The sequence below is a fragment of the Bacillus rossius genome, chromosome 3 (assembly GCF_032445375.1).
Source record: "Bacillus rossius redtenbacheri isolate Brsri chromosome 3, Brsri_v3, whole genome shotgun sequence".
Classification (NCBI taxonomy): Eukaryota; Metazoa; Arthropoda; class Insecta; order Phasmatodea; family Bacillidae; genus Bacillus; species Bacillus rossius.
Window position 1 is genome coordinate 14,790,555 of NC_086332.1, and position 19,698 is coordinate 14,810,252.

General features: G+C 36.6%; 2 protein-coding genes across 2 annotated transcripts; one reads left to right on the forward strand and one right to left on the reverse strand.

The window, feature by feature from the left end:
• Positions 1–1,058: 1,058 nt before the first annotated feature.
• On the reverse strand, positions 1,059–11,079 carry LOC134531403 (trophoblast glycoprotein-like). Its single transcript, XM_063367106.1, has 2 exons — positions 10,883–11,079; positions 1,059–3,712 (listed from the first exon to the last, which is right to left on the reverse strand). The coding sequence occupies exon 2, from the start codon at positions 3,691–3,693 to the stop codon at positions 2,338–2,340; it is 1,356 nt and encodes a 451-aa protein (XP_063223176.1). The 5' UTR covers positions 3,694–3,712; positions 10,883–11,079; the 3' UTR covers positions 1,059–2,337.
• A 75-nt stretch (positions 11,080–11,154) lies between these two features.
• On the forward strand, positions 11,155–19,555 carry LOC134531404 (nephrocan-like). The gene is made up of 2 exons (XM_063367107.1): positions 11,155–11,346; positions 17,766–19,555. The coding sequence occupies exon 2, from the start codon at positions 17,868–17,870 to the stop codon at positions 19,137–19,139; it is 1,272 nt and encodes a 423-aa protein (XP_063223177.1). The 5' UTR covers positions 11,155–11,346; positions 17,766–17,867; the 3' UTR covers positions 19,140–19,555.
• Positions 19,556–19,698: the final 143 nt, after the last annotated feature.

Sequence of the window (19,698 nt, forward strand, 5' to 3'; positions counted from 1 at the left end):
CGTAAATTAGCAAAACAATCGTCTAAAATTTAAATAACAGATTATATTAAAAAAGTTTATCATCATGAGTTAATTTTGAAAAATTTTCCTAGAAGGGGACCAACCTCCTTTCCCTTTTTTTTTCTTCTCTAGGGGCGATTCTATACCTCTCGGGCTCCCCGGTATGATATCTTCCCAAATGTTAGGGTGCCGAAGCAGTAGATGGCCCTGGGCCCCAAAAAGTATAGGGCCGCAACCGCATGCATTCCTTCCCCGACATCCTCCACGGGGTGGATAACCGCCGTGGTCTTCCAGTTTATACGTCTGTCTGTCGATGGGTAATGCGCCCCATCAATCCCTCCGCTTTCCTTACACCTCAGGCAAACTCCCAACATGTCACGTTTGAGAAAAATATGTTAGGTAATGAAATGAAAAAAAAAAAAGAGTTTCTGCTCAGTTAATTAGAAGTGAAAGAAATTTCAAAGTTTTCCCTCCATTAAAATAAGCCATGTTTGTTGGTGTCATATTACGTTTTATATTTGTATTAGCTTGATACGTTCAAAGTTAATTAATTTACTTATTATCTATTACAAAACTGTATTATTTAACATCCCATTATTTTATGTGACTCATATTGAAAATGTAATGTTGATAAAATTAGGTATATATTTAAAGTTTCAGTATTTGTGACATATTACGGCCAATGTATTTTGAATTCCGGTCATAGTTCCTAGCCGTTTAAAAAAATTCAGTTTAGGGGAAAGAGATACGGAAAAATTTATTTCTGAATAAATGGTTGTTTATTGTCACTTCGTGGAGTTATTTGTTAAAAATTTAATCGTCTTTGTATGTCATAGGACAAGATCGATAAGAAACTAGCATAATATTAGACAATAATGCTTTTGTACAAATCTTGTCGAGCACTTTGAATAACACTTTTTTTTTAAAGGTTGAACAACCTTTTGTGTATTACTTATAATATCATTGGACTCACAAAAATATTCAGGAAAGACCACAACTAAAATAAAAAAAATCTTCTGTTAGACAAAATTTAGAATTAAAGTAAACGTTGCTATCTTTGATGTATTTTAATTATTTTAGGTTTACAAAAAGCAAATAATTCGTTGGATATAATTATTTTCTGAAACAAATGTCTTTTTAATACTTTTGTACTAAAAGTTTTATTAAAATATTTTAAACATAGGAATTAGCAAATCTTTTCTTATCTGTAAAGAACATGATACTTCATCTCATTATTTTTAGATATTACATTTTATGTTAGTGTTCTGGTACCTAGTTGTGAGTATTTTAATAAATTTACTTGAAAAAATTACATTGTCAAAAAGGAACTTAATCCTACAAAAAATGCCAAGCAATTAAAAATATGTAAAACTGCTTTAACCCCGCAGTAAGAATACGTGTATTTTTCCCCCGTAATATATCAATACAATTAACAAGTCTTAAAAGTTTGTTTTTAGGTACTTAATAGTATGTACCGTAAGCAAGTGAACAAAATAAACAGTAGGACAAATATTAATATATACATATAAGAGGATTGCTGGCTCTTCATTCATAGGTGTTTCAATATCATCACGAATTTTCGCGAGTTCAATTTTGGTGCTAAAATCCTTGACCATCAATTAATTTCGGACCACTTCTTAGTCTTGAGATATTTTAGATTATTATCGTTAGGGTTCAAGAGGGAACCTGCAACGTTCGGGAAATACATAATTAATTATTTTTGTGTAATTGCAAATAATGTTTCTAACAAAGGCCCAAAAAATAATGATATGCTATTGCTTACAAGCAAAAAAAAATTGGGTTGAATAACAAACAATGTTGAATTCAATGACTATAAATTTGCTACCACTACATAAACAAATAAAAAGGTTATGTTGAGACCCATATCAAGAAAGCTGTTTTTTCTTTCGTTTATTTAATGTGTCAATTCGGAAAGAATAAAAAGTTTTAATTATTTAAATGAAGGTAAAATGGAATAAATTATTGCAATTTCTGTAAAGGCTCCATTAATTTATGAGAGGTAAATACAATTAATGTACCGAAAGGGTTTTATTAAAATTGTAATTATGTTTGTTATCCAAGTCAAAATAATCTAGAAACGTATCAAGCAGAGGCGTCATCCTATTGTTAATAACGTATGGTTTCCCTTTACCGTTGCCTCCGTGTGGAAAGAAACCCTCAATGCCATTACATTCTTAAAACATCTCTTTCAAGCCACCTCACCACGACAAGGCGATGAGATCCATAGAGGTGGGAAGCTGGACTCTTCCAGAGGACTTCCAGGATTCCGTAGTGCACCAATAAATGTTCTCGAAAGTAGGCGAGTTAACTCCTGCTCTAGTTGTAATAGTGACTCGAGTCTTGAGAATTCGTTCTCATCAACCTGTACACGTTGCGACCTGCAGAAAAAGCGTACATCATTAGCAGACCTGTCAATACCACGATAGCAATGCATATGCATACCAGAACTACTATGAATATGATTTCGAAAGTGGTTGGGGATAAAAGGGCAGTTGGCCCAGTGCCGTCTTCGTTACCCTCCTGTCCATCATAATTTGTTTCCTGTGGGAAGAACGCATCGGTTTCTGGGGTGACTCGTGATTGTTTCTCCGCGCGCGCTGCGATTGACTGTTGCACACGCTTATCCTCCACATAAATTTTCTCCGGTTTTGAACTGTTGATTGCCGAGCCATCTTCCGCTTCTGTTTCATCTTCCTCTTTCGGATTTTCTAAGTCTCTGTCGTCTTGCGGATATTCTTCTTGTTTCTTCATGTTGAATATTTTTATCCCCGAGATTGGCCAGTGTTCCGTTTGTTTTTCCGGCGGTGCCACTGGAACTTGGTCTGGTTTAGCGTTTGCGTGTGTAGTGACCTGACCTGGTGACCTCGTGACCTCGGAGGGGCAGCGCCGACCCTGCTCCTCGAGGTACCACAGCTGCTCGTCCCCGCCGGCCCCCGAACACGCGGCGGGCCTGTACCGCGCCGGGCGGCCGCGCGAGGTCTCCGTCCAGCCCAGCAGCTCGTGCAGGCCGCAGCCGCACCGCCACTTGTTCCCCTCCAGCACCAGCTCCTCCAGCAGCGGCAGCGGGCCCAGCACGGCGCCCGCCGCCAGCGCCGCCAGCCTGTTGGCCGCCAGGTCCAGGTGCCTGAGCCGCGGCAGCCGCGCGAACGCCTGGGGCGACAGCTCCGCGATGCCGCAGTAGCTGAGGTCCAGCTTCTCCAGCGAGTCCGACACCAGGAGGGGCCCGTCGGGCAGGCGCGCGAGCTCGTCGCCCATTAGCACCAAGGAGCGGAGCAGCGGGTTGCCCGCGAAGGACTCCGGGTCGAGCTCCTCCAGCGGGTTGAAGGACAGGTCCACCTCCTCCAGGGTCGGAGCGCTCCCGAAGGCGTCCTTGCTGACGGCTCGAACCCCGGCGTCAGACAGGTACGCGACCCTGAGCTGCGGGTAGGCGGCGAACGCGAGGCTCGGGAGGGCGCCGAGGCTGCTGCCGGACAGCGCGAGGTAGCCGACGTCGCGGCTGCCGGCGCCGACGGGCACCCTCGTCAGCCGCGCGCCCTCGCAGGACATCACCACGAGCCCGGGGCCGGAGCAGGAGCACGCCGGCAAGTCCTGGCAGGGCTGGGAGGACCTCGAGGGTCGCCCTTGGACCGCGGCTACCACCAGGATCACCAGGACCGCCACGGCGGCTCGCATCTCTCCTGCTGCGCGGGCACTGTGACAGTACAGGTACAAGGTACAGCACCTTCACACGAGGAGGACATCGAGCCTGGGCAGCGACAACCCTGGTCGAAGGACATCCAGGCCAACAAAACACTCAGATGTAACGAGATGAGATTTTTTAAAATTTAATTGAAGTTGGAACTTTCACTAACAACGACATAAGCAAATTGACATTTCCACCAGGGCTATTGTAATACACCGTCCCAGCATTTGCCTTGCGTGGTTTCGTGAAACCATCAAGAAACGCGAATGGAGCAATGACGAAATTAATTGCGTTGGAGGGTGGGGAGAAGGGAGGACTTCGAGAAAACCCACCGGGTTGTGGCAACGTCCCATACATTTCCACTTGCGAGAAATCCGGGTTTGACCTGGCCAGGAATTGAACCAGGAATTCATTGACCGTAGCTATGAGTAAACCAGAGACCCTTAAGATTGTATCAAAAGAACACGTTTATAATCCATAATAAACGCTAACCAAAAATGCTTGAGTGATTATAAATGAAGTTATATTAAATTAATCACAGCCTAGCGAGAAACAGCGATAAATGTTCATTGAAAACATTTACATTATGATGCTTATAATTTTAATTAAAATTTTACTTCTTGTTGAGTCACTTCAAGTAAGTAAATAATTTAAAACAAACTTTTTAAAAATGTTCCAGTCTATAAAAGTGCAAAATTTTTTTGAAGGAGTTTTATATTCGACGTTGTTCCACACCAAAATTCATATTTATTAAAAAAAAAAAAAATAACTTTGATACTCTCCCTGTAAAATGTATTGGTCATTTAACAGGCCTCGAGAAATTAAAATATTCAGATATGTTTTATTCGCGCAGTATATAAAACAGGGTAATTGAATAGAAAATTAATTCACATGAAATGCGAAGATAATATTAACCATAACTTTTGACCCGTGGTTTGTGTTTTATGCATGAAGTCTGGCATCTTATGATTCATTTCAAGAGTCCAATGTAAATGGGAAGTTGTGCGTGTTTGATGTATTATGTGTTGACTATAAATTCATTTAGCCGATATATGGCCTACATGTCCGTTGGTTACCCTAGGTTTGAACCCGGAGCTTGGCACTCATAAGGTAACATCTTGGTGATTTCGATATGAATAAAACAAAGTCAAACTAATAAAATCATTTAAATCTGCAATGAAGCATAAGTTTTTTCGCTTTAAATTTAGTTGATATACACTATCATGAAGTTCGTATAGCCATTAAAAATATTTCACTTTAAAACAAAGGATTCCATTATATCTAATATCTATAGCTTATCATGAGATTAAAATCGACCTGAATCAATAGAGATCAATCTGCTTTATCTAAACTTGCTAAATGTGCTGAGAAACACTGCCATGCAAGAAGATTTCCCTGTCCCTTGATGTCTAGCGGGGATCTCCTCTTGCGATCGTGAGAGAGCATCCCGCTTCCCACATAAAAATAAATAACTAATATACTTTAACACAACATGTGGTGAATTCTGTTGTCAAGAATCGGAACTACTTTGCAAAACGTTTCTTGCTTGTGATAAATAAACTATTCCTGACGAATCATTTAAATTTGCACATATAAGAGCGATAATATTGCAGAAAATATTTCGAAATTGAGTGTTGAAATGTGGAAGAAGATTTTGATGACATTATCAAGAACAGTTAGCGTGGTTCCAAAATAATTAGTGTCACCGTCACCATATATGTGTCCGTACTGTGGCATTTCGTTCACTAAAACTAACAATGCTCGACATCATGAAAACGGAAATTGTGGAAAAAAGAGCCGTTATAAGTTGCAACAATTGTGGCTTTCAGTTGGACGAAGTGATAAAAAAACCTGAGTATGTACAGTTTTTTTCGTTTATTAAGAAAATGTCAGAGTTTGGACCGAATTTATGTGGAGTTGGCATAAATCATCACACTTGAATATATAGTTCACCTGCATTGAAATGTAATGAGATTCCAGCCGCGAAGAAACGGGGAAAAAAAAATTATTACAGGAAGAAAATGTTGAAAAGTATTCTTAGATGAGTCATGAAGAATTTGACCTTCTTAAAAAATTCTCTGATGGATTTTCTGTTACGCAAGTAAAATAATTAAAGAACACTAGTGAGACTGCTCCTGGCTTCGCTTAGTGCAGGAAAGTACTCGCACATGAACGAAGCAGTCTTCATACTCGAAGAACTGAGTGAATCTGGCTACACACAACAATGACTTGTTTTACCTGCATGTGTATAAAAGTGAAAAATAAATTATATTTTGGATTTGAAAAATATTTGTTTTATTTCTCGAAATCTGATTTCTAAGACTGAGTTCTCATAGTACAACTTCTAACTTAAAGAAGTAAAAATATTCACAATTGAAAAACATGGAGAGTGATAGCCATTCCAGCAATCTGGGCTGTTCGAGCTAAATGTTCAAATCATTTGGAGACAAATGCAGATGCAACCATTGTAGCCAGATGGAACTGGATCCTATCGCAACCTGCGATCGTATCCTATATACGAGTATTATGCAAACTTACTCATGAATACAAATTAAGGGAAGTATTGGCGAGAGATAACAAAATTTTCACTTTGTATTTTGTAGATGTTAAAATATAAAGGGAGACAATGTAATAATAAATCTCTAGCATAATCAGCAGGAAGTTAGCCTATATAATCATGAGAAAAAAGGGTTAATATTAGCAATGGTAACACATGTGACTATTCATTTGCCTGTAAAAGAAGCCAAGGGTAGCGGGTGTAGAGAAGGTGAAATAATGTTGGTGTGCTTTTTAACAAAGGCAACCAGCAGTGATAAGTTTACTGTGATAGTAAACAAAGGCCGTGCAACGACAAAATCATTGAGCTGAATATTTAGAGTAATCAACTTTATAGAAAATAATCATATTATAGATTATGTATGTTTACTTAAAGACTACTCTGGATATAATCCTTTTTATAAGGTTTGCAAGAGTAGTTTATTTATATTTATTGCACACATGATTATATTTTTAACACACATATATATATATTATATAATATAATACAGTTTATATTATATAATAATTCATATCCTTTTAGCTTGCTTATACAGGTTTCCAGGGCGTTATTCTGTCATAATTCTTATTCTTATTTTCAAAGAGAGATCTGGTGTATATTTTTAATTCTCTTATTCTTAATTAATTCTTTTCAGTTCATTTATCTAATTTGATATAATATTCCGGCTGTTCGATTACACTATACACAAGAAGTACAGCCAAAGAAACTTGTGTAGGAGATTCAAAGAGTTATTTTATTTTTCTGTAGTAAGTTATTCCGTATCGGAAAGCAGATCTTCCATCAGAGATTGTTCGTGCATCCAACTATCGAAACGCTCCAGTCTCTTGGATACTTCAAAGGTGTAATTTCTCCATATGTCATAAGTCTTCTTATCTCTCACAATTTGATTAATATCCTTAATATCAACATCCTCCATAGCCATCTTCCTTGTGTACTTGTTTCGTATGTCTTCTATTTTAACGCAATCATTTAGAACATGCTCTACTGTGTCTTCTTCCATGCACACAGGGCACATAGGGCTTTCCACTAAGTTAAAAGAGTTTAATTTGTGTTTAAAATTCCCGTGACCTGTTAGGAATTGTGAAGTGTAGTGGTCAGTACTTATCCATGAAAATTTCATCCGTTCTTCTATTGAAGGGAATATATTGTGTGTATGCCTTCCCTTGTCAGAGTTTCGCCACCTTTCTTGCCAGATTTCAATATTTTCTATGTGAATTCTGCGATATTTTGAAGCAGTGTATTCCTTGTTCATCTTTAATATCACAACTTTTGCTCTTTCTTGTATTAGTAGGTCTATAGGTAAGGCTCCAGCGATAACCTGCAGTGCTTCTAAAGACGTAGTTCTGTAGCTTTTTGTTACAGCAATTAGAGCTGTTCGTTGGGATGAGTTTAACCTTCTTCTTACATGTGAATTGCGTAGTAGTTCATACCAGACTGAGCAAGCATAGGTAAGTATGCCCAGGTATACTCCATTGTACAGTGTTGTCATAGTATTAGTGCTCAATCCTACATTTGTAGGTTTATGACTCCTTATTTTTTGCATTAACAGTAGGGCCTTTTGTGATGCTTCTTGTATGTGTTCTTGGTATCCTGTTCCCGTTGTGATTTGTACCCCTAGATACTTAACTTTTTGTTTTATCTTCACTATTCGTTCTTGAAATCTTATTAAAGGTGGTCTGTCTTTATGTAATTTTCCCTTTAGTAATACGCCTTCAGTTTTTTCAGATGATATAAGAAGTCGGACACTGCTTGCCCAGGTGTTGATAGAGCGTAGAATAATTTCTGCTGTCTGCTCTAATTCGTAGCGTGAAGTAGCGGGTATAATGAGCAAGCCATCATCTGCATAGCCATATATAATGTTATTTACTGGTAACTCAATTTTCAGAAGCTCATCAAATATTATATTCCATAGTAGCGGACCAAGGACTGAACCCTGAGGACAGCCCATGGAGAGCTTCTTTTCCACAACTATGTGGCCCAATCGACATTCACACTTTCTATCTTGCAGAAAGCCCCTTATGGCGGCATACAGGTTCTTAGGTGTGTTAAGATTCTTTAAGCGCCATAATACTTGAGGCCACCAAGCGTGGTCGAATGCTCCTGCTATATCTATCGTCACTCCAAGCACATATTTTTCTTGTAGGTTTTTAATATATTGATTTACATCGTATAGCGCTTTTTCTGTACTATACCCTCTTCTGAAGCCATACTGCTGTTTATCTATTCCCTGTATTACTTCCAAATAAGCTGTTAGTCTTGCATTAATGAGCCGCTCATAAATTTTTCCCATGTTAGGCAGCATAGTTAAAGGCCGGTATGACTTAGTTAATTTCGGGTCCTTAGCATTTCCCTTGTATATGATTTTGAGAACTCCTTCCTTCCATATTTTTGGAAATGTTCCTGAAGATAAGCATAAATTATACAGATGTAACAGTACTTCCTTGATTCGAGGGTAAGCTCGCCAAATTAACTCAGTTGTTATATTATCTTTACCTGGTGCTTTTCGTGGTTTTAACTCTTTAATGATCTTGTCAAGCTCTTGGATGGTGAAAGAAACTGTGTCTTCTGTATCAGGCAGTTCTTTCATCGCTTCTCTCTTCATCTTTTGAATATTCGTATCTTCATCTGGGTTGTCATTAGGTAGTAAATCATGTAGAATAGTTTCCAAATTTTCTGTAATGTCAGTAATTTGTCTATTTGCCATCATCATCCCAGGGATTTCAAAAGAACTTCGTACTTTGCCAGCCATCACCTTGTACACATATCCCCAAGGGTCCATATTCCCCTTGTTAAGGACAAGTTTTTCCCAGTATACCTTCTTCTTTAATAAAATATCTTTCTTATATTTCTTTCTCCTTATTCTGTACTGTTGTAAAATTAAAAGTTTATAAAATCCATTTGCCGCTCTCTTCATGATTCTTCTTAGTCTTTCCAGATCTCTTCTAGTTTCTTCTAATTCAACATCCCACCAGGGATTTCCAGGAATAATTTTCGTTTGTTTCCTAAAGCATTTCTCACAGATATTCTGTAATATAATTGTTAATCTCATGGCGAGTGCTTCTGCGGAGTTATATACATCTTCTTCATGTGATAATTCATTTATTTTGCTTGTTATTAATTCATCAAACTTCTTCCAATCCGCGTTCTTATGTATGTACCGTGGACTTATTATTATGGGAGGCATCTCAGTTCTTTGCAATTGGATTTCATAAGTCATCAATCTGTGGTCACTTGAACTGTCCAGATGAATCTTCCATTCATTGACTCTTTCTTTCATGTTGTTATCAGTCAATGTCACATCAATGAAAGTCTCAGTATTAGTTGCTGGTGATAGATATGTTCCTGTTAATGGATCATCATTAATAACATATAGATCTCTTTCCATGATAAAATCGTTCATGATCTCACCTTTTTCGTCATTCACTGGTGAATTCCAAAAAGAAGATTTTGCATTTGTGTCTGCACCAATTATTATATTTTCATGTCCAATTGTATCCAATATTGAATTAAGCTTATCAATATGTACTTCAATAGGATCTGAGAATTGAAAATAGGATGAGATAACGTATATTTTCATCATCCTCATCTGCATGATCATGCAAACATGATGTTCATTAGAAATGCCGGAGAGTAACATCGTAGTTAGAGTAATCAACTATAATAATAACGTCAAGAAAAGAGGGTTTATAAAATTCTTGTTCAGATAACAGTGCTGTGTGTAGGTTTGGGAGGTAAGACCTCGCCGAACAAAGCTACGCCGAGTATGAAATGAAACCATCCGACAAAGAATGAATATAGTGTTATTTATGAGCATAACCAGCAGATACAACTTATTGGTTTGGAAATGTGAACATAATAAATGTCGATGTACCCACACAATAGGCTAGAATTGATGGCTAAAATTGATTGAAGGGATGTTAGCAGATAGAAAAAAAACTCATGAATCGTCCGCTTCGTAAATAGAGAGACGGCGTCGACTAGTTAGTGACAACGAGACTTGACCATCTAGGAATGCCAGCACAGGTAACGATGGACGTTTGAGATACAGAAACGGCGATAACTGCAGATATTCAGAGTTTATTCGCTTGAAAACTGAGTGCCGACTGTGATCTGGAAACTGTAAGATGGCTGAGAGCATGCAAGTGCAGACAGCATTGCGGGAAATAATAAAGTAAGAGTCGATTGGCAAAGGGCATCACAGAGCGAGGTGATTCCTGTCAAAGTTACGTATTTTGGTGCGAGATGTGCCTCTTCCTCCACATAACAAGCAAGAATAACTTCAGATGTTTCGACCTTAAGATCGACAGAGAAACAGGTATTGGGAGCACCCGGAAAAAACCCGACCAGCCTTCAGGTATGTCTGCCAAGTTTATCACTTGAAAATTATTCTATTCTGTATCATAGCACCGAGAAGCCACTGCACAAGACACACAACGGACGAGAACCAATGAATACACGAAAAATAGTCATCCGTCAACTAATAAAATTAGTTACTGTTGCAGCCTCTGAATTCGCCCTACATTGAAACAAGATTATAATTAAATTTGTTGCCATCGATCATGAAGGTATTTCTTAGGTATAATTCTGAATTGAACTCCCGCACTACTGAAGACTATACGTACCTAGGCTGGAACGGACAAGTGAAGTCTTCCGACACTCTTCAACAAATGTTTGTGTTGTGGAGTTTCAGAACACCGATCAGTAGATATATTTGAAAAGTTTTGCTGCCACGCAGTTAAAAGTTTCCAAGAAATGGATTTGACATGTAGCTGATATAAACATCGTTGATAAGATAGTAACACACTGATGGCGTGTGGCTATGCAGTTCAAACTTCGTATCTGGTTTTATCTACTTGAATTATTTTTTTAGTTTAACGTCTGTAATTTACCTAGCAGTGTGAAACATGGTAACCAACTGCACGTGTTAAATACTGTTATCGTGTATTAAAATGATTTAACAATGCGTTGGCAAACTTGTTTGATAACTGTCATTGATCTGTGAGGAAAGAAACCTTGAAGGAGCAAGGAGAGTTTACAAGTTAAATCAAATTTTTTTTAGAGGAAATATAGGTATTGGATTCGACAGGTATGCTTAGAATTATTGTTAATTATTAGGTTAAGAAATAATTCATTAGTATAGCCTGAATGTCACTTTTGAAACGCGTACCTTCTTACGTAGCCCATGAAATGCAGTTTGCCGGTGTGTGAATGCTTGCGTCTTGTCCAATATAGTCTTGATAATGAATGAATTTAATTATTTGTTTATGAAAATTAACCTTTAATGCCTATGGAGAAAAAATGCGCTGTTACATATTGTTTACTCATTTAACGAACCAACCTTTGGCAAAAACTGGCATTATTATGTGTGGCGATTAAGACGTCAACATTTTAATTTATCATTCTTTGCACAACTTAAATTTTCAATTTATTTTTGTTAAGTGACTCTAGTAAGTCCAGTTTCCTTTTCAAGTTTCTCCATAATATATTAAATTAATAGTTAAACATAGTTATTATTTAAACAGTTGACAGCACATTATATATATGTATATATACATATATAATATATATAGGGCTGATTTTAAAATGGCCGTGGGAAAACTTTACAAATATTATTTTTAAAAATTAAAATAAAATCTCTTACGGCACAGTCTGCAGTAGAACGAAGATTTAGAAGTTCCTATTTATTTTGAAACATTCTGGAAACTTCTTGGACATCTTTCTGTACAAAACATCCGATAGGCCAATGTTCCCCTATATTCCAAAAGTATCGATCAAACATTTTCGCATATTTCACGCAGTCAAAAAGTTTCGATTGTTTTATGTTCTAAATTCTCTATAAAAATGGCACATCCATGAGCTTAAACTGACCCGATTCAAGTTGGTAGGTTCTGCGCTGTGCTGACAGTGATAACTTCCATGAAGATAACATACCATTTTGACTCATAAGCTAAGCATTAAACCAATTTATTCCCCGCTTACGCTAAGGGTTGCTGTTATAAAATAATTAAACAAAATATTTTAGTAATGTTTTGGATGTTTAAAAAATTGAACGTATTTCATACTTTGCCTACTAAAATAGTTGTAGAATTGTTTTTCTTAAAACCCATATTTTTCCCACCTCTTGCAGTAATAGATTGTCTGATCAAAAAATGTTTCCAAGACATTTTTAGATAACAATAAGAAGGCTTAGTTCTTTACATTACATTACTATTCATTGAATTACCTAAGAACAAATTTCATTCTATGTCTAATAAGAGAATTATGAATATTTTGTCTTTCAAACCCTTTACGTAGCCCCTCGCAGTAATAAATGTCCATATAAAATTGTTTCCAAAAAAGGTTGAACATAGTATTTAGTATATGGTTTACAATAATTTTGAACGAACTTTGTAGTGTATCTACTAAAGGGATTAATTTGTTTTTGTTCTTAAACCCATGTTTTTACCACCCCTTACAGTAATGGTTGGACTTATACAAAATTGTTCCAGGCAAACGTTTTACATATTCTTTAGAAGGTTTACAATAAATCTTAACGAATATGATAGTGCATATTAAGGGCCTTGTGATATTTTTGTTCCTCAACCGCTTCCCTTGCCCATTGAAGTTAAGGTTTGGTTTATCGAAAATATTTCAGGCAAACGTTTCTGGTATTATTTTAAGTAGTTAAGCTACCTTCATTAAAAAAAGATAATTTTAATTTTAAGGGAGTTAAAATAATATTTCTGTTATTTTCTAATTCCATTCCCTTGGTAAAATTTCTTCCATTATCGAACACGACAGAGATTATCCAATTGTTTATTTTGTAAATCATTCTGGAAGTAATTTTATCCATAAAAATGTGATACACATTAACACCCACCGACCTACCTACACACAAAAAACATATACAGATTCATATACTTACAAAATGCTCCTGAACATAGCGGATTAAGTAAAAAATTACAAGTTTTGAGTTAGCTACATATATCACATCTGAAAATAAACTATTTTCTTAGTATGTCAATCCCAAATTTGTAACAATCTTTACTTACATCACTGTGTTCTACAACTTCTCATATATTCAAGTAAGGCCAAGTGCCGAAATTTAATATTTTTTCACTAAAAATTATTGAAATTTTATTTTATCTTAAAACTATTTTTTTGTTCTGCGATGTAAATAGTTCTTAAAAAAATAAATTAATATAATTTTGACACCATTAATAAGGCATAAGTTTTGATTTGGGAAATAACCACTTATAATTATATAACAGAAAGTTAAAAATATCATTCAAATCCGTTTTTATAATCTTGAAAAAGTTATATATTAAATAAGTAGCTTATGTATCCGGCGTTGCCCGGGCTGAACACATGCCGAAGAGGATATTTTTAATATCAGATGTAGACAGTAGTTTTCTTCTTAATTTGAACGTCAAGTGCGCAAATTTAATTCAGAGTTGCCCAAATTATGATCCAAGGGGTGGAAAAGGGTGATGTGGAAGAGAGGGAGAGGGAGAAAAGCAGTTTTTTTAAATCTTATGTATTCAATTAACTATTTGTTTGAATTAACATGTAGATAGTAGTGTTCTTCTAATTTTTAACGTCAAGTGTTCAAAATTTCATTCAGGAGGGCCAAAATACTGCTTTAAGGGGTAAGAAAGGGAAATGGGGTTGTTTTTCGTAATCTCGTGTTTTCAGTAAACTTAGTTTTTTTTAATTGGATGATGACGATTAATTCCCATTTGTTTGTATGTAACTGTTCGACATTTGAACAACGAGAGCCCAAAATCTGCAGGGGCAGTAAAGTGGAACGGAGGTTTTTATTTCTAAACTTCATGTAGCCAGGAAGAAGGATGAGTTTAATAGTAATTTAATTTTTATTTGTAACATGAAATGTGAACAATTTAATTAAGTAATGAAAAATTCTCCCTAAAACTTGGGAATGGGTGATGGGGTTGCTTTTAGAACTATCAGGAATTAAATAAAGTTTTTTTTATTAAATTCAGAAAATTCCTCCTCTTTGGTACATTAGGTATGCATGGTGTTATCAAGTTGTGCCAGTACATTACTTTAAGTGGTGAGAAAGGTAGACGAGGGTGGTTTTTTGAAATATTATATAATGTTATGGGAGTTAATTTTTAATTAAATTTAGACCGTTATTTTCACTTAACTTGAACGTTGGGTAAGCAAAATATCATCAAGAAGTACAATAATACAGTTTTATGATATTAAAGGGAATTGGGGATGTTTTCCGAAATCTCGTATATACAAGGGGATGGGATACTTTTTTTTTTTTAAATCGGACGTGTACATTTTTTTCCCTCTTAATTTTAACGCCAAGTGTGCAAAAATTCATAAAGAAATACCAATATCCTGTTTAAGGGATGGGAAAGGGGGACGGGGTGGTTTCTAAAACCTCATGTGAACAGGAAGAGGGGAGTGGCTATTTTTAAATCAGATAAGCAGTAAATTTCCTCATAGTTTTAACACTAATTGTGATTTATATTATTTACATGTACCAACATTATGCTTTAAAGGTTGACAAAAGGGGATGGGGTGGTTTTTTCAAAATCACATGTAGGCAGAGAACTTACGCATTTTCCTAAATAATAAGTTGAAAAGTAATTTTCTTATTATTTTGAATGTCATGTGTGCAATATTTCATCAAGAAGAAGAACCAAATTTCTGCCTTAAAGTGAGGGAAAAGGGATGGGGTGTTTTTTTTATTTAATGTAGAAGGTGACCCAGCTCTTTTTAGAAATTAATTATAGACAGTAATTTTACCCTTATTTTGAATGCAAAGTGAACAAAATTTCATCAAGTAGTGTTGAAGTTCTGTTTTAAGAGGTCATCACGGTGGATGTGGATGGTTTTTCAAAATCTCATTTAGACAGTGAACTTCCTAGTGTTTCGAAGGTCAAGTGTGCAAAGTTTCAATTCAGTCGGATGAAAGATGCGCGATATTATAGAAAACAAACAAAATAGAAGTGTAAGATACATTTATTCTTATATTTAGAATTAAAAAATAAATTCTATTAAAATTGGGTAGAACGCTTACCCATGACAGAGCTAGGCATCGGCTATCCGCATCACTATGCTTGTTTGCAAGCTCCCACAATTAATATTTTTGGAGGCGCACTAACTCAGGCCTGAGATTTTATCTATTATTAGAGAACTACGCACCAGATCTATTCCACAGGAACTGTGCATTTTTTCGGGAAAAAAATTAGCCTCTGTCACTCTCCGGCACATAAACTATCAATATACCAAAAATCATGTCAATCCGTTGCTCCATTGCTGTGAAAAATGACAAACCAACAAACACATTTTCTTATGTATAATATTAGAGAACTTGTTTTAGCTAAATTTTGTAAAACAAATCTTTCTACATTTAAGGATGCCATAATTCGGAGAAAATTTGCCTGAATAATGAAGTCTAAGTGATAACCATAACATCAGCTTGATAAGCTTCAGAGAAGCGAATTTTTATTATAAAGCAAAACTTAACACCCCTTTATATTTTTAGGGACAGAATTTCATAAAATGGTAAATAATAGTTGGCATTATTGTGTGTTTGCAATTCATACCCAATATCTTAACATATCTTCTACTGCCATGCCCATATTTTCAGTCCTAAACTAACATGACGACAATTAAATTACTCGTATCATGTAAGCTTTTAAGCCTAAAAAATACAAATTACGGAAACTCATCAAACATTTTGACCACAAAATGGGCTCACATGTTCATTTTGATTTTTAAAAAAAAAGCCAATTGGAATCCGGTACAAGCGTCACACGCGGCGGGAATCACACAGGTTTTACTATAAAATATTTATTTAAATCAGACAAAGAATTATCATTCATTAATGTCGTCACTACCTGCTGGAGTTAACAGTCAGGAGTGAATCCTGAATTTTGTAATTAAATCTCGTTCGTCTACCGCGCTTCGCTGAATGACAGAGCATTCCAGCTGATCTTGGTAAATTTAAATTCTTTCTTGATGTTTTATTTCTGTCAATACGACATTAAGATAAAAAATAATAATTATTGGCCTAACACGCTGTTGGCTCTGCGTGGCATACTAAGTTCAAGTAAAAATGTGGAGTGATATAATTTAATGCACTACACATCTTTACATCCCCTGTTGTCGCATCTATTGCTTCTCGATCCACTGCACATCGATTCCAGCCTTAGCTTCGGCAGTTAAAAAAATATATATTATTTTGCGTTGTTTTTAGTATGTAATAAGTAGAGACCTGTACAATTCGCGATTTCAAATCCCTAAAGGATAGACTCCATGATCCTCTACGCACTCGTGCAAATTACATCTGCTGATTGGTTACCGACTCGTAACACCTGTTGACTGGAATTATCGTGATTCGCAAATTATTCTGTTAAAGATTTTTCATTGGCCCAGAGTCCTTCAGATAAACTGTGGCCCAATCACTGAAGGAAAATAATGTCAAAAGTATTTGGACTCTATCCTATCGCGAAATGAATCCGCGAATTTTACAGGTCTCTAGTAATAAGTTGCACCCGCCAATTTCCTGTTTATTCAGGGCCAATGTGCGTTGCATGAGCGTAGACTTGCCACATCCCAGAAACAAGCAGATAGCTCCCAGCCAAAGCGCGGAATGAATAAGATGGACTGGATGTTTTGGCAGCGGCGGAATCAAAGTGGTCTACTCTCCGGTACTCAAGCCAACGCCCGCCACGTTACCCCGTGCGAAAACCTTCGCAGGGACTCGAATCCGGATAGCGTAGTTGAATGGCTGATCGCGGGGATTACAGGATCATGGAGGTGGGGCGGGGACGAGGCTGCGCATTAGCGAATTTTTCGGTGCCAACATTCACAGAGTTTAAAAAAACACGTGTCAAAATAACTGTATCAATCAGCATTAGGAATGTACACAGAAAAATAAATCAGTAGTAAGTGGACTTTTTTTAACATAAAAAAGTAATCATATGATAAAATAATTTTATTTGAAATATGTAAACATGACGATAGCAATACATCTACTTGAGTATTTAGAATTGCTTTAAAACTCATGACTTCATCTAATATTCACCCTTCATCTTCAGAAAAGATACCTACAAACGCACTACATCAATAAAACAAGATGTAAAAACTTGAAAAATATCATTCTTTATTTTTTTTCTACACTGTGACATATCTCAGCACAGTGCGCAGAATTTAATATATATATATACATATATACATATATATATGTATATTCACTCTGTGGTTGGGTGGGCTGACATTTTTTCAGAAGCTACAACTGCTCAGTGTGTTCAACGTGCCGTATTTGATGCCGTATGACTCCCTGGTAAAGCTGAACTAACATCACCGTTACGGTCCTCATAGAGGCGTGGGGAAATGGATTTGCCGTTTCATCGCGACTCGAGGTGTTTGAGGAGGAGCTACTGAGAGAGGCTGAGGCCACCCACCCCAGCATCACTGCCACACGTTCCCCCTGGCAGTGGCCCCTTGTTGTTTTACCATCCCCTTCTGCTTTGTGTGTTGCAGGGTGAATCTTCAGTCTTCTGGATTCCTTACGAGGTGCCACCGCACCAGCTGATCAAGAGTTGCATTACAAGCCCCGTTTTATCCGCCGTTTTCAATGCAAGAATGGTGCGTCACATACTAACTGCAATCTTATTTATCATTTCTATGTCCATGGTTACCGTTATGCCATGTATAATAACCGAGGTGACAGTGACAGGTCCGCTCAAGCTGAAGGCCTCTTGTAGTGGCGCGAATTTGACAGCGATACCTCGCCTCGAAGGAAGCGAAAATATCATTACTCTGATTGCGTCCGGAAACTCTATTGCTTCACTGGGGGAGCGAAGTTTCCTTGGGTATGAAAATGTCGAACTCATCGATTTGCAGCGGAACATGATTGAAAGAATAGACGGCAATACGTTTCGTCTCCTCCAAAGTCTGAAACACGTTTATTTGTCGGGAAACAAACTCAAATACATGAGCAAAGACTTGTTTAGTAATTGTTCTAGTATGAGGAAACTTGATGTTAGCCATAACAACTTTTCTGGCGTTAAGCGTGATTATCCTTTTCTAGCATCTTCAACGCTTACATGGCTGGATTTAAGTCAAAGCAAGTTGGAGAACCTGCCTGCGAAATTTTTCTCAGATATGCAGCAACTCGAATATATTTACCTCAATAAAAACAACCTCACGAGTTTAAATAAACTGGCTTTTGAACCGCTGCGCAACCTGAAGTTAGTCTTCTTAGACGAAAACCCGTGGAAGTGTACTTGCGAGCTGAGAGACACTGTATTGCTATTTAAAGAACTAGCTATTGATATTCGTCCCTCAGAGATTGTATGTTCCATGGGAATTGAGAAGATGAACATCACTTTCATTGTTCAAAATAACAGTTGCCTGTCTCAAGACACAGTAGTGCGCACAATCGATGCTCCTGTTCGTACAGAAAAATCTTCAACTGACAGATACTCTAAAAAAATTGTAGCTGGTGACCTAATAGGAACATCATCGCCAAAAAACGACGATAAAACTGTTACTCTAGAAAATGGCACGTCCGAGGAAAACATAAAAACAGCGCACGAATTACTTTTACAAAAATTCAATGAAACAAAAGAAATGGCAATAAAAAACAGGAAAGAAATTGATCATCTGAAAGCTCTTGTCACAAAACAAAATAACTATGTAATTCTCATTAGCTTTCTGCTTGTGTTGGTAGTTATAATTATCACAATCTATTTTTATCAATTAATGAAAGATAAACGGTCTGAGAAGTCAAAACTTAAATCAAAAGGTAGATCTGAAAAATATGAGCATTCTCAAGAGTCATCTTCTGAGAACATAAACACTTCAAATGAAAATACAAAAAAGGGAGCTAAAGAAGATACACCATTAACCTGATGGCTTTCGCTGTAAACTGCTAACAATAGGTCGTCATACCCAAAGAGTTACAAGCCTTGAAATTCCTTTTGTAGGCGAAAAAATCCTGACTCTTCACCTCCATTTCATCATCAGAAGGCCCGCGTTAAAGTATTCGGACACTTTAAGCAATTAGCAAGTGGTGAGAAGACCTGTTTCTACCACCGCAGAATGTACCCTTTAAAATGGTCTAGGGCTACTTGGACTACGTCTAAAAAGTTACGTTCTAAAAGTGCATAAAAGGATTAGAAAAAGTGTTGACACGCTCATTGAAATTTATTGGGTCTTTTAAGTGTAAATTAGCAGCAAACACATTTTATTCCTTTAATAATAAAATTTTCATTATATATAGAGCTCCGATTATCTCTAGGCCACAAGTAAAAATTTAAACTTTGTTTGTTACATATAAACTCGTAACATTTTTAAGCATTGACACATTAACTTTAAAATTTCAAAGTTAAGTATAGAAATGTATTTGGGATTTGTGTTTTATCAGTACTACTACTGTTAATAAGATATGCCTTATTAATGATTAAAATGT